At 41.7% G+C, this 22,481-nt stretch overlaps 1 protein-coding gene across 2 annotated transcripts in view; it reads right to left on the bottom strand.

Annotated features, from left to right (window-relative positions):
- SLC10A7 (solute carrier family 10 member 7) overlaps positions 1-22,481 on the bottom strand; it is a 302,665-nt gene that overhangs the window by 77,248 nt on the left and 202,936 nt on the right. For both annotated transcript variants that reach the window (XM_068989770.1, XM_068989771.1), the window contains one exon: positions 2,872-2,907. In XM_068989770.1, coding sequence (XP_068845871.1) covers positions 2,872-2,907 — 36 coding nt within the window. The remainder of the gene's footprint in view (positions 1-2,871; positions 2,908-22,481) is intronic.

Below are 22,481 nucleotides of genomic sequence, written 5' to 3'. Positions count from 1 at the left end.
AAAAGCAGAACTGTATTGCTTCACAGCTGTGGAAACTGTAGGTCTGAAATCAAGCAAGACTGTGAGCCCTCTTAAATCCCTAGAGAGTTCTTCCTTGTCTCTTCCAGCTTCTGACGTTGGCCGGCAACCCCTGCTCCTTGGCCTGCGGATGTATCACTCTAATCTCTGCCTCCATCAGGACACGGCGCTCCCCCTGTGGGTCTCTGACTCGTCTTCTTTAAGGACACCAGTCATGTTGGATTCCCTGATGGCTGCAGGCAGGAAAGTGTCTGCCTGCAATGCGGCAGACCTGGGTTCAATCCCTGGGTCAGGAAGATCCCCTGGAAAGGGAGATGGCAACCCACTCCAGTACTCTTGCCTGGAAAATTCCAGAGATGGAGGAGACTGAGATCACAAAGAGTCAGACACGACTGAGCAACTTCACTGGTTCACTGGTCATGATGGATTAAGGACCCACTCTATACCAGTTTGACACCATCTTAACTAATTACAACTGCAACACCCCTATTTCAAATAAGGTCACATTCTGATGCACTAGAAATTAGAGGGGTTTCCCAGGTGGTGCTAGTGGTAAAAAAACCACCTGCCAATGCAAGAGACATAAGGATGCGGGTTCGATCCCTGGGTCAGGAAGATCCCCTGGGGGAAGGCATGGCCAGTCACTCCAGCATTCTTGCCTGGGAAATCCCACGGACAGAGGAGCCTGGTGAGCTACAGTCCATAGGGACCCAAAGAGTCAGACACAACTTAGCAACCTAACACACACACACACGGATTAGAACTTCAACCTATCTTTCTTTCAGGGAAACACAACATCGCATTGGGTTAACCACAGTAGAACTGTTGATGAAAAACACTATGTTTTTAATGAAACGTAAGTCACTCAGATTTTTGCCCTATGCAGTAAGTGAAGCCTGGTCACCCAAGTGTTCAAGCAATTCCCATTGTTTGTAAAAATGCACACCAACCTAAATAGATAAAAAGTGTTATATACTATGTATGTGATTTTAAGTCACGTAATGTAGAAGTAGTCATTGAGGTCGTATGATGGTGCCATTGAACCTAGTGGAAGAGCCCAGTTAGCTCAAAAGGGAGACATTAGACTTTTGAGTTGAGGGTCTTGGGGTTTCTTTCACTATTCTTGTAGCTCGATGATTTAAAAATGTTGAACCAACTAAAGCTCACAAGCCTATGGGTCTAAGAGTGGGGCAAACTTGCAATAGCGTGACACCATTAATATTAACCAGCTGGGCATGTCTTGCTATAACACAGTAATAGGTAGGAAAGGGAGAAAGGTACTCACTTGGTTCTTTGATCACAAGTTGAAACAGTGTCTCAAAAGACTCCAGACTCTGAGATACTCAAAAGTGCTACCTAGGTCTCAGCCCCCTAGCTGTGGCTGTGATCTTTTTCAAAGGGCTGTGGAGTAAGAGATGCTACTCTTCTGCAATGGAGAAAACCTAGGCTATGTACCCATACTACTGAGAAAACCTAGGCTACGTACCATTGGACATTCTGTATACGCCCAGCTCTACACTACTTCTCTGGCTCACTGCCATCGGGGACCCCAGGCTGGCCTGCATCCTGTGGCCACTGACGGCTGTTCCTGGGGAATTATTGTCCCAGGTCCTGGAAATAACACTGAGGGATGATCCTAGCTCTCACATTTAGTGAGCAGGTAGATATATACCAAGTCTTTTCTTTCCAATGAACGCAAATAACATTCACTTCAGTTTCAGCGTAACTCATGGCAAATTCTGAACTGGTGATTCTAAATAAATGAGGTCTGTTATGCTGTGGGAAGTGATCTGATTATTGACACTCCTTACCTTCTAAGGATAGAGGTGGCATTTCAAATGGCATGGTAAAGCTGAGGATTATTACTGGCAGGTAATGTCTTTCATGAAAGATGCAAAATCCAACTGTTTAGTAAGGCATCTTTTCCTCTCCACTTCCCACACAGCTTGTAAGAAATGAAGTCCCTCACTCTATTACTTTAATTGAATTCCAACTTGGGTAATTACACTATAATTAAATAAATTTTCCCCACAGTTTTAATTCACTGACAAATAGTGCTAGTCAAACAGCTACATTTCACTTCTAGAAACGCATCCCCACTCTATTTCAGTGATGAGTGGAGTGATTTATATTTGGGAGATGTTGTGTATGAAAAATGCACAGTTCATAAAATATTTTAGGTATCATTCATGATTACATATGCTTTTCTCAGCATGAGATAACATTAATTTCATTATAATCTCTCATCTAATTTCTCATATGCTTAGTGCCAAAAAAGAAATAAGATAGGTAATTAGCATTTCTTATTTTCAGAACAAGTTTTGCTACTGGTGTACCAGTAGCTTATATTAGTTTTTCTTTTCCTAAAGCACATCCCTGGGAACAGACTGGGATAGGTATTACTGTTTCCCATTCTACAGATGAAAAAATTTAGGCAATGTTCCCCAGAGTGAGGAAGCCATTTCCTATCCGTACCAGCACTGGGAACTAAGCTTTGTCTGGTCCCCTGGACCAAGGCTCTTTCTATCAACCTAGACCATTAGCAATCACTTTACTCTTACTAATGGGAAAATAAAGTGCAGCACGTTTTTGACCCATGTCACAGGGTTCTAATTTGTAATAATTAAAGATTTAGCCAGGAGTCAGAGGCCTGATAAATGGGCCCTGCTGCTGTCCGTGGTCACGAGACTACAGAGATTCTGACTTTGTACAGCTCACCCGGAAGAACAGTTCAAAATACGATGCCAAGTGGTGTAAAAGATTTCAATTTCAGTTTTTTTCCTAACTATCTTTCTTAAAGGGTTGTAGATGGCTTTTAATGAAAGACATTAAAAACAATATCAAAATACTCACAAAAAGCAGCAGTAGCAGGGGTGTGACAACGATGCCCTGAAAGAAATAAAAGAGAATGATGATCATCTATCAGCCTGGAGAGCAGGAGATTTTCTTTGCCATTTTAAACCCTGATGCACAGAAATGTTTATCCTTCTCATTTCTGTTTAATAAAATCTAGGAGATAAAGAAGACGGAGCCCCACTCTTGGCTCTTCTGACCACAAGGCCTTAGCGTCTCCAGTATAGTTATTCATATCTCGTATCATTTAAAGTACAACTACCAATCTTCCTTCAACTTGTCTTCCCTTTTTCAAGCCTAAGTTCCCTTCCATGTTGCATATGCATCACTTGGGTGAAAGCTGGCAAGCTTTCTCACTCCAAGGCTTTCAACTCTAACTTGGATAAAGTGCCCCCTTTCAAGAGGAGACAGGTGGTTTAGTCCCAGTTGGGGTCCTCTCCTGAGCAAAGACCACGTCAGCTGTGATGAATGAGATGTCATGATTTTGTAATGTGAACTGATCTCCCCGAGGAAACGAGCTGAGATCTCAAAACTCATTTCACTTGATTAGACTCCATGTCTCCATGGTGGAAGGCAAGTCTTTCATCTAATTCAGCCACCGAGGACCACCTCGGTCCCTCTGTCTCCCCGAGGCAGGAAGGAGCAAAAGATTTGTTTTCTTCGATGACAGGGAACAGTTTGAGGCTGTTGTTGATGAGGCAGGATACAAGCTTTTAGGTTTCTTAAAGGTAAATCTTTAAAACTAGGTGCTTGAGTTGGGAGTTAACATGACAGGTCTCAGTTTTAGAGCAGCAGCTGATGATTTGCAAACTTAGTTGTTCCTTTATCTCTCAACACTTTATTATGATTTATAGAAGAAAAAGCATTTCATCCTTCTATTAATGAATTCTACTTGGACCTTTAAAATTCCAAAGATTCTGTGAGTCTGTGCGTGTGAGTGTGAGAGAGAGACAGAGACAGACAGAGACAACACTGTGACCAGGATCCAGTTTTGGGACCTCTTCATTACTTTTGGGGAAAAGGCATTTTGGTATTACTATATGGAAGCCCTTTTGTCATTACAGTAACTAAATTCTTTTGACTGTGGCCCAAAGGAATGGCTTACCTTATATGAACATTGCTATCATAACTTTCTTAGGCATATACACATGTGAATATCCACACGCCGACTTGCTTTATTGTTAAATAATAGAATAAATGCTTCTTTATTGTGCAAACTTTTGCGATTGGTGATAGGGAATACTGCATTTTAAGTGCTATATTTTAAAATCTATTTATTAAAACATGTATTGTGACTTCTCAGCTCCATCGGTGTCTAGGAAGCAATTTCTCATCAGCACCATTTAGAAGAGTGCCATGTACAAAATATTGGAGAAGGAAATGGCAACCCACTCCAGTGTTCTTGCCTGGAGAATCCCAGGCATAGGGGAGCCTTGTGGGCTGCCATCTATGGGGTCACACAGAGTCGGACACGACTGAAGCAACTTAGCAGCAGCAGCAGCAGTATGTACAAAATGCCAAAACAATTTTTAAGAGCTACTGTCCTTCAATGACATGGAATCTATTCAGGCTCTAGGAATAATTCTGAACTTTGCAAGGCCACGCAGAAACAGAAATATCTAGTTATTTTAGTCTATGTGGGAGCCATCTGATTTCAAGTCAATTTGTTTAAATGTTTATTGAACGTCCACTTATACATGCCAGGCATGGTTCCAATTAATTAGAAGAATTAATGAAAACTGATTCGACAGAAAGGGGGTTAGGGTATTCCAGGAAGAGTGAAGGATCTTTGCAAAACTCTAAAAATTGAGCAGGGAGGGAAGAAAAGTATCAAGTGGAGGAATTCAGAGACCATCAAAGGTCTTGGGGGCCAGGAGAGGGAGCTTCAAGTTGATCCTTTTAACATTGGCAAACTATTAAAGAACTTAAGGGAGGGAGGTGGTGTAATGAGTTAGTACATAATTTCGTGTATGGAGAATGGATTTGACTTTACTTATTAACTGAGCCAGTTTTACCCTTGTTATCGATCAGTTCACCTAAATTTAGGTAAAAGAAAATAGAAACTTATGTTAATATTTATTATGGAATTTCAATAGCACTGATGATGTTTTTGAGAAACAGTATGATATCTATAATAGGATAAGAACTCCCCCAACTCCCGACCCAAGAAGAAGGCTGAGCATTGTCACCACCCTGGAGACATCTGTCTTGTTTTAGAGGAGTAGAAGTTACACTGGTGTCATATAACAGCGGGGGACCGAGGTTCTTCCTGGTGCCCTTTCATTTTCTTTGCAATAATGGACTAGTAATAGTATTTGTAATATCAGTACTATTAATGGTATTTTGCTCCAGTACTTTTATGCATATTTTAAAATTTGACCTTCCTCTATTGACGGGGTTGGGTTCATAATAGCCCCACTTTATGGATGAGGAGAAGACCCTTGAGTGTCTCTTGGACTGCAAGGAGATCAAACCAGTCAATCCGACAGGAAATCAACTCTGAATATTCATTGGAAGGACTGATGCTGAAGCTGAAGCTCCAATACTTTGGCCACCCGATGGGAAGAATTCAGTCTTGGAAAAGACCCTGATCCTGGGAAAGATTGAACGGCAGGAGGAGAAGGGGATGACAAAGGATGAGATGGTTGGATGGCATCACCAAACCAATGGACAGGAGTTCGAGGAAGCTCTGGGAGTTGGTGATGGACAGGGAAGCCTGGCATGCTGTAGTCCATGGGGTCGCAGAGTTGGACATGACTTAGCAACTGATCAACAACAATGACAATGGATGAAGAAACTGAGGTTCAGAATAGCCAAGCAACTGGCCCCAAGCCACACAGCAAATTAAATGGCAAAGACTGGACTAGCGCCCATTGTCCAGCTCCAAACCCTGAACTGACTCTACTATAGCACTGTTCTCTGAGCAGCAGATTAACAAACAATACTGTTTCCTACAGGGTTCTGCTTGTGACATATATGTAGTAATTAGTTGAGGTATGATCTTGGCCTCCATTGATTACCAATTCTTAGAAATGGCCTCATTCTAGAAGGCAGAGCAGTATTATCTGCAGGTTTTCCTGCTTGAATATTTCAAGTATATGGTCACTAATACACAACAGCTCTTACAAGGACTTCAGATATATGTTCCTAAGATATTTTCTAGTGAATAGGATGAATCTTATAATTCTGCATTCAGAATTCCTCATTATTTTCTCAAGAATGGCTGTTCACGTTCATTAGCTGTTACAGAATGCTGAAATTTGTTTTTCAGTTGTATTAGGCAATGAGTCAGCCACGGTGCCATTAATTCTGGCAAGAGACTGTAATTACAGTTTGGTGAAGTTGTTCTAATTCTTTTCTTTTTTTTTTTAGCCACGTTGTGCTGGCATGCTGGATCTTACACTCCCCAACCAGGGATCAAAGCCGCACCCTCCGAAGTGGAAGCGCAGATACTTTAACCACTGGACCACCAGGGAAGTCCCACTGTTCCAATCACTATAAATTAAAATCGCTGATATTTATGGAATAGTTGTACCAGATGAAGCACTAAGCAGTTTATGTATGTTACCTTATGGAACCCTCACAACAACCCTATGAAGCAGGTACTAAGCTTCTCTGGTGGTTCAGTGGTAAAGAATCCGCTTGCTAACGCAGAAGACGCAGGTTTGATCTCTGGGTCCGGCAGATCTCCTGGAGAAGGAAATGGCAACCCACTCCAGTATTCTTGCCTGGGAAATCCCATGGACAGAGGAGCCTTGGAGGCTACAGCCCATGGGGTCTCAAAGAGTTAGACATGATTTAGTGACTGAACAACAATTAGGGAAGGAAACTGAGCCTCAGAGACATGGAGTGAAATAGGAAAAGGCGATGTCAGGCACTGAATCTCTGACTCCAAATTGGCCTGACTCCAAAGCCTGTGATCCTGAATGGTATAAATAAAACCTTTGCAGTCTTACACTATTTCCCTGGGTTTATATTTTAAGAATAAATTTAAAAGGAGCTTCCAACTCAGTATGTCTTTTTAATGACACGAAACAAATTGAGATATAAACCTTTGTGTGACATGGCTGATATATATGTTTTTTTGAAGTTTGGATTTTGCAAATATCAGTGGTGAAAAGGGTAAACTAAAAAGTTTAAACTGTGAATGCAACTGTCATTAGAAGCTGGAAAATCAAATAAACATGCTGTTTTCTCTCGAATATATCTGATTCCTTCTCTTTTCTCTTTCCCAAGTAAATCCTATACCGATGGATAAAGCAAGGAAGTGGCGAATGGGCCACTTCTAGCAAAAGATGCTGCCCATCTCTTTGCAGATTCAGGGTCAAACAGTCTTAGCATCCTTGCAATTGAGATGGTGTGCTTAGTGGCGTGCTAAGCTTTCTTTTTGCAACACCTGAAGAAGTCAAGTCACAAAGCGACTGACTTTGTCTCTGAAAAACCTTTAGAAAATCCATTTACACCTCTGATGTGAATGACTGGGTGAATATATTTCAATGACTTCAGTGGAAAGGAGAAAAAAAAAAAACTGTCAAACCTGAGACATTGAGATTGAGCCACATTAAAATACAAGCCAACCCCCCTACCTCTGCAAATAACAACAAAAACAACAAAACTGTGCCTGCATTTCTCTCAGGAGTAGGACTTGCACAAAAGGCAAAACTGAAGTAAATTATCATTTTTTAAAAATAGGAAAAAATATCAAAAGGCTTCATTGCAACAACTATCATGATCACACAGCTACTAAAACTAATAAGGCTTCTGTCTCCAGGATATGAAATGTTAAGCCTTGGAAGAGGTGCTTTTTATTTTTTAATAAAAGGGCAATAACTCAATTTTCAGAAAAACACAGACTCAAGGTTTTGTAAGGGATTTTAGATGAGACTGGTCCAGTCCTCACCTGAAATGTGATCCCCTTCTGCCCCTTACTTGCTCCTGATATAACGCTGTGATAGCTAAGCTCTTGCCCGAGAGTGTGCAGACAGACAATTGTTCCTGCTCTCAAGGCACACGGGCGCCAGCTGACACTTTCACGATGAGGAAGTCTTTCTTAGTCTAAGCCCAAACCACTTCTACTGCTGCCCTGTCATCCCCTTGGAGGAACTTAGGGCACGTCGACCCCCTTCTTTCTTGTGATGGCCTTTTAGCTGCTGCTTTTGAATGCTGTACATAAAATCTCTGCACTCTTAAACTATTTCCTCGGGGCTGATTGTTAAGAATGCTGCACTGAGCATTTGGGTCTTCACACTAGATCTTGTCCAGGCTATAAGTCCCCAGGTCCTCCTAGCCATTCCTCCTGGTGGGGAGGGGTGGGGAGAGTCTTCTTTTAGACATCATCTCATCCAGATGAACTTAAGAGTCCATAGCTCTCACTTCCTAAAAATTGACCAAAACTTAGAAACAAAGTTTAAAGAGGACTGGGTGTCCTTTCACTGTTACCCTGGACCACTGTCTAACAGATCAATCCAAGGATTACTTAATTACGTAGAGGGATATACCTTTGACTGACTTTTGTAAGTTAAATAAGTGAAAGTCGCTCAGTCATGTGTGACTCTTTGCAACCCAATGGGCTGTAGCCTGCCAGGCTCCTCTGTCCATGGAATTCTCTAGGCCAGAATACTGGAGTGGGTTGCCTTTACCTTTTCCAAGGGATCTTCTCAACTCAGGGATCGAACCCAGGTCTCCCATATTGCAAGTGGATTCTTTACTGTCTGAACCACCAGGGAAGCCACTTTTGATTTACTTCTACTTACTATTGATTAGGGCCCAGACTGTAAGATTACACATTAACTTACAAAGGTTTGTTTACTAGAGATTGAAATAATTTCTATCTTGTAGAAAATCGACTACAACAGGTAATTACCATTACTCTGTAATAGGAATTAGCTGGGCTTCTGGGTGGCAGTAGTGGTAAAGAATCTTCCTGCCAATGCAGGAAACGTAAGAGACTCGGGTTTGATCCCTGGGTCAGGAAGATTCCCTGGAGGAGGTCATGGCAACCACTCCAGTGTTCATGCCTGGAGAATCCCATTGACAGAGGAGCCTGGTGGGCTACAGTCCACAGGGTTGCACAGAGCTGGACATGACTGAGGTGACTTAGCAGAGCACAGCACATAGCATAGGACTTAGCTGGTTTTATCTGTAACTCAGCAAACTTATTTTAGTCTGCTTTTCTCATGGACTACATAGCCCCTATTTCTATCACTTCCTCAAAGCCAAATTTACCAGCCTGCTGGCTCCCTCTTTATTCAGATAAATAAATGTTTGGCACATATCCATAACACATCTCTAAGAAAGCTGTGGTTTCAACTTTTGAAAATTGTCCTCTAACAACTCCTTTACTCTGAACCTTTATATTAATGCACTTAAAAAAAAAACAGATTAATGCCAACTAAAACTTGCAGGTTGTCTTTGTATCTTGTTCTGTGGGCAGTATGTAGCGATAGCTTAAAAAATAGGAGGGAGGTTTAATCTTCAAGAATGAAATGTAATGAAATCAAATTGATATGTAATGACTGACACTGGCCAACATATTCTAAGCAGTAAATTATAAAGCAGTAGGATGGGGAAATTTGGAGACACCAGAAATTTTTAATTTTGGCAATGGCTTTATTTATATTTTTGGCCACGCCATGTGGGGTCTTAGTTCCCAGATCAGGGGTCGACCCTGTACTGCTGCAGTGCAATCTCAGAGTCTTAACCACTGTACCACGAGGGACATCCCCAGAGACAATGACATTTACATGAAATGGTCTGGGTATATGGTCTCCAGAAAATACGACCATTATACACGTGGATGTCAAAATACGTAGTTGAATAAACTTTATAGAGGAAAGAAAGAGGCATTAGGAGCCTAGGGAAGGGCAACTGGAAGGAAAGTGGTGGTTGGTTGGTAGGTAAGGGCCTCTTTCCTCTCCTCTGTCTGTACTTTGCTCTTTAAAACTGGGCCTTCACAGGGTCAGTGCCTTAAAATGCCCAACTAGGCATCTCTGAGTTTGTTCATAGCTCTGTCTGGGGACAGGGATGCCTCAGGAGCTGATATGAGCCTTCTATTGTGTTTGCTAGGTACAGTGAACTACAGCAAAGGCAGCTGCATCAGACTATCTGAGCTGGATAACACCAGCCACTGAAAACAGCCAGCTAATTCTCTCTAGTCGGAGTCCATGCTTTCCAAGAAAATGCTGAACCGTAATTTTACTTTCCACGTAGTGTTACTATTTCTGATTGGAAGAGAAGACACTCATTAGTTGACATCAGTCCTCTAGAACATGACCACACTGGGATGTGTTGATTACAGTGGACTTTCTGCACCCACAAAGCTAAGGGTCTATTCCTTGATTGTGGGGATCCCATAAGGCAATGCCACCCTGTGAGGCCTCCCAGGAATAGCTGCTGACTTGTCTCAGTGTGCTGCGTGCCCAGTTGCTTCAGTCATGTCTGACTCTTAGAACCCTAGAGCTGTAGCCCACCGGGTTGCTCTGTCCTGGGAGTCTCCAGGCAAGAATACTCGAGTGGGTTGCCATCTCCTCCTCCAGGGGATCTTGCAGACCCAGGGGGTGAACCTGCCTCTCCTACATTACGGGCAGATTCTTTACTGCTGAGCCACCAGAGAGGACACCATTGAGAAGGCTTGTCTCAATGACACTCTTTTAATTAAACAGACATTTATTGAGTGCCAACTGCGTACAGGGGGAAAAGATTCCATAAGTACATAGAACTTTAGCCATTTTGAAGTGAACTTTTACATAAAACTCTAAAAAGTGGTTTCTTTCAAGTCCCTGGAGTAATCTCTGAGGACTGTCTTGACAGATCTTTGTTCTTTCTTTCCTGTTTTTCTTGTCCTACAACCACTGATGATTCTCACTAATGCACTCAGAGTGATTTTTAGTTTTTCAAGCCAAGTCTCTGATAGGATATGTATTTATGTGATTTTTTCATTTCTGTTATGCTCCCTGCCCATAAAGAGTTTCCATCATAGAAAGCACTTCTACCCTGTGTTTCTGTAACTACAATGCTTCTGTTGGGATATGCCTCCATCTTCTTTGGAGAAATGTCTGTTCAGGTCTTCCGCCCATTTTTTGATTGGGTTGTTTGCTTTTCTGGTATTGAGCTACACGAGCTGTTTGTATGGCCAACAAACACGAAAAGATTCTTAACATTGCTCATTATTAGATAAATGCAAATCTAAATTACAGTGAGGTGCCACCTTATACCGGTCAGAATGGCCATCGTCAAAATATCTACAAACTGAAATATTTATAAATGCTGGAGAGGATGTGGAGAAAAGGGAACACTCTTGTACTGTTGGTGAGAATGTAAATTGATATAGCCACTATGGAAGACAGTATCAGTTCAGTTCAGTTCAGTTGCTCAGTCATTCTCCGACTCTTTGCGACCCCATGAATCGCAGCACGCCAGGCCTCCCTGTCCATCACCAACTCCCGGAGTTCACTCAGACTCACATCCATCGAGTCACTGATGCCATCCAGCCATCTCATCCTCTGTCGTCCCCTTCTCCTCCTGCCCCCAATCCCTCCCAGCATCAGAGTCTTTTCCAGTGAGTCAACTTTTCTCCATGAGGTGGCCAAAGTACTGGAGCTTCAGCTTTAGCATCATTCCTTCCAAAGAAATCCCAGGGCTGATCTCCTTCAGAATGGACTGGTTGGATCTCCTTGCAGTCCAAGGGGGAGACTCCTTAAAAAACCAGAAGTAGAACTACCATATGACCCAATAATCCCACTACTGGGCACATACCCTGAGAAAACCATAACTGAAAGAGACACATGTACCCTAATGTTCATGGCAGCACTTTTTACAATAGCTGCTGCTGCTGCTGCTGCTAAGTCACTTCAGTCGTGTCCGACTCTGTGCAACCCCATAGACAGCAGCCTACCAGGCTCCCCCATCCCTGGGACTCTCCAGGCAAGAACACTGGAGTGGGTTGCCATTTCCTTCTCCAATGCATGAAAGTGAAAGGGGAAAGTGAAGTCGCTCAGTTGTGTCCAACTCTTCGAGACCCCATGGACTGCACCCTACCAGGCTCATCCATCCATGGGATTCTCTAGGCAAGAGTACTGGAGTGGGGTGCCATTGCCTTCTCCTTTACAATAGCTAGGACATGGAAACAACCTAGATGTCCATTGACCGGAGAATGGATACAGAAATTGTGGTGCAAATATACAATGGAATATTACTCAGCCATAAAAAAGAACACATTTGAGTCAGTCCTAATGAGGTGGATGAACCTAGGGCTACTATACAGATGAAGTCAGAAAGATAAAGACAAATATTGTATATTTATATTGTACATACACGTGCTAAATCACTTCAGTTGTGTATGAGTCTTTGTGACACCATGGACTGTAGCTCAACAGGCTCCTCTGTCCGTGGGATTCTCCCGGCAAGAATACTGGAGTGGGTTGCCATCTCCTTCTCTGGTACATGCACATGCATATGTACCTTAGACAGATGGTACTGATGAACCTACTTGCAGTGAAGCAGTGAAAATGCGGACGTGGAGAACAGACTTGCGGACACAGTGGGGGAAGGGGAGGGTGGGATGATTGAGAGGATGGCATGGGAACATACACATTACCATGTGAAGGACAAATGGCAAGTGGGAATTTGCTGGGTGACATGGGGAGCTCGGCACAGTGCTCTGTGACAACCTGGAGGGGTGGGATGGGGCTGGGAGATGGGAGGTGGTTCAGGAGAGAGGGGACATATATATACCTGTGGCTGATCTATGCTGATGTGTGGCAGAGGCCAGCACGTATTATAATGCAGTTATCCTCTAATTTAAAAAAAGGGAAAAAAAAAGAAATGCCTCTATCATCTTATTCTCAAAAAATATATCTACATCTACCTATCTATCTATCTACATCTCACTCTGAGTATAGTTTAGAGAATAGATTAAAGTGATGAAAAGTTAAAGGGAGGGAGGCTAACTAGGAGATTGTTCAGTAATCCAGGCAGGAGTTGATTTGTGCTAAGGAGAGAGAAACTTGGAGAACTCTGCTAAGAAGAGTGATCAAAATTAAGAGATTCAACACATTCAAGATGCATTTGAAATGCAGACTGGTAGATTAAATATTAGACGAATGGTGACAAAAAGAAAAGAAGGATAGTTTCTTAGTCTCCTGAATCTAGGGATTTTTGACCATATAGGTAGACTGCAGATCCAATTACAGGGCTAGGAAAAAATTGGGATGTATAGATTAACTTTTTCTTAGGGAAGGTGAGTTTGAGGTGTTTACAAGAAGTCCTCTACTATTAGAGATTTTGGATATAGTTGGATACATGGCACTCAGGCTCTGGGTAGTGTGGACAGTGGCTACAGGTAAGTGAGTCCTCAGCATCTGGTTGGTGGTTTCCTCTTACAGAGAAGATAGACAGTTAAGGAATATAGTATATAGGGATATATATACTATAACTATATGGAAAAGGTCAGTTTTCATTCCTATCCCAAAGAAGCACAATGCCAAAGAATGTTCAAATTACTGAACAATTGCACTCATTTCACATGCTAGCAAGGTAATGCTAAAAATCCTTCAAGTTAAGCTTCAGCAGTATGTGAACAAAGAACTTCAAAGATGTACAAGATGGATTTAGAAAAGGCAGAGGAACCAGAGATCAAATTGCCAAAATCTGCTGGATCATAGAAAAACCAAGAGATTTCCAGAAAAACATCTACTTCTGCTTCATTGACTATGCTAAAGCATTTGACTATGTGAATCACAACAAATTGTGAAAAATTCTTAAAGAGATGGGAATACCAGACCACCTTACCCGCCTCCTGAGAAACCTGTATGGAGGGAAAACTGGCTCCAAATCGGGAAAGGAGTACGTCAGGGCTGTATATTGTCACCCTGCTTATTTGACTTCCATGCAGAGTATATCATGCAAAATGCCAGGCTGGATGAAGCTCAAGCTGGAATCAAGACTGCTGGGAGAAACATCAATAATCTCAGATATGCAGATGACACCACTCTTATGGCAGAAAGCAAATAAGAACTAAAGAACCTCTTGATAAGGGTGAAAGAGGAGAGTGAAAAAGCTGGCTTAAAACTCAACATTCAGAAAACTAAGATCATGGCATCCTGTCCCATCACTTCATGGCAAATAGATGGGGAAACAATGGAAACAGTGACAGACTTTCTTTTCATGGGCTCTAAAATCACTGAGGACAGCAACTGCTTCATGAAATTAAAAGATGCTTGCTCCTTGGAAGAAAAGCTATGATTAAACCTAGACAGTGTATTACAGAGCAGAGACATTACTTTGCTGAAAAATGTCCATCTAGTCAAAGCTATGTTTTTTCCAGTAGTCATGTATGGATGTGAGAGTTGGACTATAAAGAAGTCTGAGCACCAAAGAATTGATGTTTTTGAACTGTTATGTTGGAGAAGACTCCTGAGAGTCCCTTGGACTGCAAGGAAATCCAACCAGTCCATCCTAAAGGAAATCAATCCTGAATATTCATTGGAAGGACTGTTGCTGAAGCTCCAATACTTTGGCCACCTGATGCGAAGAACTGGCCCCTTGGAAAAGATTCTGATGCTGGGAAAGATTGAAGGCAGGAGGAGAAGAGGACGACAGAAGATGAGATGGTTGGATGGCATCACTGACTCAATGGACATGAGTTTGAGTGAACTCCGGGAGTTGTTGATGGACAGGGCAGCCTGGCAAGCTGCAGTCCATGGGGTAGCAAAGAGTTGGATACGACTGGGCAACTGAACTGACTGACTGACTGACCAGTATTCTTGCCTGAAAAATCCCATGGACAGAGGACCCTGGTGAGCTACATTCCCCGGGGTTGCAAAGAGTTGGACATGGCTGAGCCACTGAGCACAGCATATTTCCTATATTAAGTAGAAGGTGAAAAGTTTTACTAAAATGAGGGGAACACAGGTAAGTTACTGATTGAAAACCTGGGCTGTTAACTCATGGGAGAGTGTACCTAAAACTGATGGGGCTGAGATTTTTACCATATTTGAAGATAACAAGTTGTCCTGCCATAGCTTCATGGATGCTGGAAGCAGACACAAGACTGCTGAGTCAGAGCCAAAGCCTGAGTCACTTATACAAAGCACAGCACGTAACCTAGCAGGAAGTTAGCATCAGTTCCCCTGGCCCTCAGTCAACGGGCAAGTGCAGATGGGCTCGGGTGGATGTCTGCATGCATGGTGGGTTACATTACAAGAAATGAATACTGAGTTTCAGTTCAGTTCAGTCGCTCAGTCGTGTCCGACTCTTTGCGACCCCATGAACCGCAGCACGCCAGGTCTCCCTGTCCATCACCAACTCCCGGAGTCCACCCAAACTCATGTCCATTGAGTCAGTGATGCCATCCAACTATCTCATCCTCTGTCGCCCCCTTCTCCTCCTGCCCTCAATCTTTCCCAGCATCAGGGTCTTTTCAAATACTGAGTTTAGGGAACCCAAATCTTTTTTAATTGGCAGTTAGCAAACTTGCTATTTGCTCCAAAGGGAGATACTATTTGTGTCTTTCAAGGTAGTTCACTATACAAACATCCTTGGAATGCGTAACAAAGAGCAGTCAGGGGCACAAGATGGTCAGAATATGTTCATAGGCAAAACATGGAGAGCTGTCTTCCAGCAGAGGAAAGGTCCAGCAGACCAATCCAGTTGATACTGGTCACCTAAACAATTGAGCTATCAAGCTCATTATTGCTCCTTTCAAATGTCATTACTGAGCCAGTGTCCTTATACAGGGAAATCGTCATTAAAATATAATTTTAAGTGACCAGAGAAACTTCTCTCCAAGATAAACACTGATCTTTTAACACTTCTTGGGCACTATCATTCAAATAAGTAAGAGCTGAAACAACTGAATTGACTTCCAACTCACGATTCATTCTCTTGATTTTTCTAAATGGAGGAATTTTAAATCTTTTTTAAATCTAGATCCCAGCTAGACTGTACTGTGATCTATAGAGCCGCAGCACTAGCCTCACCAGGAAGCTTGCCAGGAATTGCTGAAACGCAGATCCCACTGATCTACTGTTTCATTTTCTGCATTTTAAAGAAGATTTCCAGGTAATCTGTAGACACATAAAATTCAAAAAGAACCGATTTAGGTTCCAGAGCAGAGGTAGATAGACCTTTTCTGTATAAGGTCAGATAATAATTTTTTCAAGCACTGCTGTCCGTACAGATTCTCTTAAAAATTACTCAACTCTGGAGCTTCCCTAGTAGTCCAGTGGCTAAGACTTCAAGCTCCCAATGCAGGGGACCTGGGTTCGATCTCTGGTTGGGGAACTAGATCTCACATGTTGCAACTAAAGATTCCACATGTTGCAACTAATACCTGGTACAGCCAAATAAATACAGTTTAAAAAAATTACTCAACTCCACAATCATAGCTGGGAAGCAGTGCAAAGGATGAGGAAACAAATGGGCATGGTCAAATTTGGCCCAAGGGCTGTAACTTGGACCAATGCTGTAAGTATTGTTTTTGATTGGAAATCACATTTTAAAAAGAAATAAATTAGTGTAACAAACTTTTATTTTTAATGACTTTGTTTTTGCTGAACCCAAGCTGGCTTCTAAACATCATAGCAGTTCTTTTGTAACAGCTATATAACATGCTATTTAATTATCTAGTCTTCCAACTTTTCTTCAGACTGAAAACAAAATTATCAGTTAATAGTGTGTAAAATCTACTTTTTCCCTCTTTTTGATATTTGCAGTGACATTTGCTCAAGCCCAGCTGATGCTTCTACTCCTTTTCTTTTAGATCTGTCAAAAATACAGATTCAATGGTCTCAAATGTTAGTTTTCTCAGAACCTTACAAAGTAATTTGTCTGAGCAGGCAGATAGAGTCTGCTTATCTTGAGCCATTTTCCTTTTACCGGTATTTACTTTACCATTTCCACTCTGGAGATGGTTCTTTGCCAGAGATGATGGAAGCATAGGGAAAACCCAGCAGGGAGGGAGAAATTAAGGATGCTGAATGTCAGGCAAAATGTGTGGCATTTAGGGTCTAAGATCCAGAGCCGCAGAAGAGAAAAACAATGCACACAAGAACACAAAAGAGGAGTAACATGTACATTGCCCACTGGAACTGTATAGTGACATGCATCACAGCTGAAAAACACTGTTCAAATTCATGATTTTCCCTCTTACTGTTTACCTGAAAAAGCTAGTCTTCTTCTCAGACTATGTAAACTCATGGACCTGTATTAGAACTGTTAAATATTAAGCTGGATTTTTCTATCCAGATTAAGAGTGATAGGAACAAGATGGATGCGGGAACTTTCTGTACTCTCCAAGAATTTTCATATGAATAACTTCTAAGTGTAGAGACTTAACATGCAATAAGTAATTTTCTAAAAGAGTTTCTTAAAAATGCATATCTGAAGAGTACCTATTAGACCAAAAATGCAGCAAGACAAAAGTAAGTCAAGTTTTCTGTTCTGATGACACCAGCTTTTGTAGCTAAAAAAGGACTTGCCCGGGTTCACTTTGGCGTGCAGGCCTCCACTGTGGGCATACGGCTGTAAGCCAACATGGCTGCAGTTTTATTTCCTCTGGGAATGTACATGGCAGCCTATTAAGGATCATTAGTAGCAAAACAAACATTTTATGCAACAAGCACAACTCTCACAAAATGTTAGAAGGATGGTCCCATTTTCCTAATGTCCGCGAGAGCTCCTATAGTCTGAATCTTATACACAGGAGCTTGTAATATCTCTTACTTTGGAATCACTGCTTTAATGACATCAAATACCACCATCTTAACAAGGGCCAACATTTATTAAGGTGCATTATATAATGGGAACTGTGCTAAGAGCTTTAAGTAAATTGATTATCCTGGTTTAATAGGTAAACAAACAAACAAGCAAACAAAAAAACCAGAGGTGTATAAAGACTAGGGAATACCAAGAGGCACAGCCCTACCCAGAGGAATAAAAACAAAAGCTGAGAGTCAGGAGACTGGCCAAGTGGAAGAACAGTTGTTAAAAAAGAAAAATGAAAGAGGAAAGGAGGAAGGAGGAAACTTAAAACCAACACAAAATACATAATATAGATTTAAAATAGGATTGATGATCACACATGTGTTCTACCAGTGGCATATGAATATATGAAAAGAACTCACCAAGTAACTCTCTCAGGTCACTAGGGAGACACTGAATACTTACTACTCATTGGCTTAAAAGATTTAATGTATGTCTACCATTATGTTCACTGATGTCTATAAGAGAATAGCACTTGACATACACTAGGTGCTCAATATACTATTTTTTGCTGAACGAATGAATGCATCCATGCATGTCCACAAGTGCTTCTTGCAGGCAGCAGCATAAAGTTTGAGGAGGACTTCCCTGGTGGTTCAGAGGCTGGGACTCTGCCAGCTAATTCAGGGGACGAGGCTTCAAGCCCTGTTCCAGGAAGATTTCAGCTGCTGATGAGTAACTGAGCTGATGTGCAGCTGCGCCCACAAACTCTAGAGCTTGTGCTCTGCAAAAGAGAAGCCACCACAATGAGAAGTCCATGTGCCACAACTAGAGAGTCGCCCCTGCTCCCCAAAACTGGAGAAAGCCTGCACGCAGCAACAAAAACCAGTGCAGTCCAAAATAAATGAATACATCAATAAGATACTTATTCAAAACTAAACATTTGATGAGAAAGACTTTATGAAATGCTTTAATATCATGTTTGTAAATAATGAGATTAGCTGACTTATTGAATGCCTACTTTGTATGTGTCAGGAACTGTTCTATGGCTCATCGGGTATACTAACTCATTCAGGCCTCAGCAAATCAATGAGTCCCATATTACAGAGCAGAAAGTTGAAGTGTACAGACAGAAGAATATGAAATTCCCAAACAATAAGTGGAAGAATGAGGAAGTAAGCCATCCATCTGGCCTCAGAAACCAGTCTCGACCATTGCATGCTTGCACAGCAGTTAAGAGTTCACTGAAAACTTAAGAGAGCAGAGAATTTTAGCTGAAAGGAATAGTAGAGGTAATTTGCTATCTCACTTAACAAACTGCAAATTCGAGGCCCAGGGGGTCAGGGTCTCTTACCCAAAGCTTCAGGGTTAGTGGAGACACTAGGACTGGAACAGGAAGTGTTTCAAATTCCGCGTCCAGTTCTTTATTTCTGACATCAGACTGTCTCCTACAAACTAGCTGAATAGAGGAAAACTCAAAAATGGAAGACTTGAAGGCTATTGCATGCATGCTCAGTTGCTTCCGTCATGTCTGACTCATTGCAGCCCTGTGGCCTGTCGCCTGCCAGGCTCCTGTCCATGGAAAACTCCAGGGAAGAACGCTGGTGTGGGTTGCCGTTTCCTCCTCCAGGGGAACCACGGATCAAACTTGCGTCTCTTGTGTCTCCTGCACTGGCAAGTGGTTTCTTTACTACTAGTGCCACTTAGGAAGCCCTAAGAAAGCTATTACCTATCTTATGAAATATGACTAATTATTTATAATTTTATCATATGCATTAGCAAAAAAGACACAGACAATAAAATGAGAACCGACTATTGAAGGGTTTTTTGAAGGAAATTAAACCTTGAAAAAGATGCTCTCCCCGCCTTCCCAAAAGGAGAGCTCCTCCTTTGTCAGCAAGGGTATGAGAGAACATTTTTGCAAAATGTTGCAAAAGCAAGGTAGCATCGTGGAAGATGGATGGGAGGGAGAGTATGAGGATGGAGAAAGAAGGCAATGAAAGAGGATTTATAGGAGATTTGGGAGAAGGGTTTTTAATGCAGGCCTCTGGATGTTAAAATAAACTTTCAGATGAATGGTAAATTGACTTTCTTTTAGATAAAATATTCAAAATAACTATGTAGTCAAAATCAGTGTTCACACTTATAATAGACCTTCATAACAAACAAACAAGTCTACAAACAATAAATACCGGAGAGGGTGTAGAGAAAATGGAATCCTGCCACCCTGTTAGAAGGAATGTAAATTGGTGCAGCCACTAAAGGAAAGCAGTACGCAGCTTCCTTATAAAAGTGAATAGAACTACCCTATGGCCCAGCAATCCCACTCCAGAAAAAAACTCTTAATTCAAAAAGAATCCATGGGCCTTACCGTGCATAGCAGTACTATTTACAATAGCCAGGATGTGGAAGCAACTTAATGTCCATCAGCACATGAACAGACAAAGAAGATGCGCTACTCAGTCATAAAAAAGAATGAAAGAATGCCATTTGCAGCAACAGGGATGAGCCTAGAGATTATCATACTAAGTAAGCCAGGCTTCAGCAGTACGGGAACCGTGAACTTCCAGATGTTCAAGCTGGTTTTAGAAAAGGCAGAGGAACCAGAGATCAAATTGCCAACATCCACTGGATCATCGGAAAACCAGGAGAGTTCCAGAAAAACATCTATTTCTGCTTTATTGACTATGCCAAAGCCTTTGTGTGGATCACAATAAACTGTGGAAAATTCTGAAAGAGATGGGAATACCAGACCACCTGATCGGCCTCTTGAGAAACCTATATGCAGGTCAGGAAGCAACAGTTAGAACTGGACATGGAACAACAGACTGGTTCCAAATAAGAAAAGGAGTATGTCAAGGCTGTATATTCTCACCCTGCTTATTTAACTTATATGCAGAGTACATCATGAGAAATGCTGGGCTGGAGGAAGCACAGGCTGGAATCAAGATTGCCAGGAGAAATATCAATAACCTCAGATATACAGATGACATCACCCTTATGGCAGAAAGTGAAGAGGAGCTAAAAAGCCTCTTGATGAAAGTGAAAGACGAGAGTGAAAGAGTTGGCTTAAAGCTCAACATTCAGAAAATGAAGATCATGGCATCTGGTCCCATCACTTCATGGGAAATAGATGGGGAAACAGTGGAAACAGTGTCAGACTTTATCTTTTTGGGCTCCAAAATCACTGCAGATGGTGATTGCAGCCATGAAATTAAAAAATGCTTACTCCTTGGAAGAAAAGTTATGACCAACCTAGACAGCATATTGAAAAGCAGAGACATTACTTTGCCAACAAAGGTCCGTCTAATCAAGGCTATGGTTTTTCCAGTGGTCATGTATGGATGTGAGAGTTGGACTGTGAAGAAAGCTGAGCGCCAAAGAATTGAAGCTTTTGAACTGTGGTGTTGGAGAAGACTCTTGAGAGTCCCTTGGACTGCAAGGAGATCCAACCAGTCCATCCTAAAGGAGATCAGTCCTGGGTATTCATTGGAAGGACTGATGCTGAGGCTGAAACTCCAATATTTTGGCCACCTGATGCGAAGAACTGACTCATTGGAAAAGACTCTGATGCTGGGAGGGATTGGAGGCAGGAGGAGAAGGGGACGACAGAGGATGAGATGGCTGGATGGCATCACTGACTCGATGCACATGAGTTTGGGTAAACTCTGGGAGTTGGTGATGGACAGGGAGGCCTAGCGTGCTGCAATTCATGGGGTCGCAAAGAGTTGGACACAACTGAGCAAGTGAATTGAACTGGAATGAAGTCAGACAGAAAGACAAATATATGCTGTTGCTTATATGTGGAATCAAAAAAATGATACAAAGAACTTATTCACAAAACAGAAATAGAGTCACAGATATAGAAAACAAACCTGTAGTTACCAGTGGGGGAAAAGGCGCAGGGATAAATTGGGATATTGGAATAGACACATACCCACTACTATATGTATGAACCACACTTTTCACTGTGTTTTGGAGTTCCAGTCCATCTGGGTTCCTGCTTATGTACTAAAGCATAACATTTTTGGCCTAGGTTAATTTTTTTCATTTTTGTATTCTATTTTTTAAGCTGGAATTTATCAGTTAATACATGCAAAATATTTTAGAGACAAATGGTTCTAAAATGCTGAAAATAAAAATTTGAAGTTTCTTACATCCTACAAAACGCTCTCTTTCTCAAGGTAAATGTTTTCAACTGTTTAAGATGAGTACTTGGTATAAAAAAACACCCCCTACCATGACATAGCATCATACAATTTTATTTAAAACTCAATATTGACACAAAAAAACCCCTAAAATCATGGCATACTGTCCTATCACTTCATGGCAAACAGAAAGGGAAAAAGAAGAAACAATGACAGATTTTATTTTCTTGGTCTCCAAAATCACTGCAGATGGTGACTGCAGCCACGAAATTAAAAGACATTTGTTCCTTAGAAGGAAAGCTATGATGAACCTAGACAGTGTATTAAAAAGCAGAGCCATCACTTTGCAGGCAAAGGTCTATAAAGTCAAATTTATGGTTTTTCCAGGAGTCATGTACCAATGTGCGAGTTGGACCATAAAGAAGACTGAAGTCAGAAAGATTCTACAAGTGTCTAGAAAGAAAAAAAGAACATATTGTATACAGACTGTTGATTAAAATATTTTGATTAAGTGCTGAAGAACTGATGCTTTTGAACTGTGGTGCTGGAGAAGACTCTTGAGAGTCCCTTGGACAGCAAGGAGATCAAACCAGTCAATCCTAAAGGATATCAACCCTGAATATTCATTGGAAGGATTGATGAAGTTAAGCTCCAATACATTGGCCACCTGATGTGAAGAGCCAACTCATTGGAAAAGACCGTGATGCTGGGAAAAATTGAAGGCAAAAGGAGAAGGGGGCAGCAAAGGATGAGATGATTGGA

This window comes from Capricornis sumatraensis, chromosome 17 (genome assembly GCF_032405125.1).
Source record: "Capricornis sumatraensis isolate serow.1 chromosome 17, serow.2, whole genome shotgun sequence".
Classification (NCBI taxonomy): Eukaryota; Metazoa; Chordata; class Mammalia; order Artiodactyla; family Bovidae; genus Capricornis; species Capricornis sumatraensis.
Note: the sequence above shows the minus strand (reverse complement) of the source record. Positions and strands in the feature narration are given on the sequence as shown.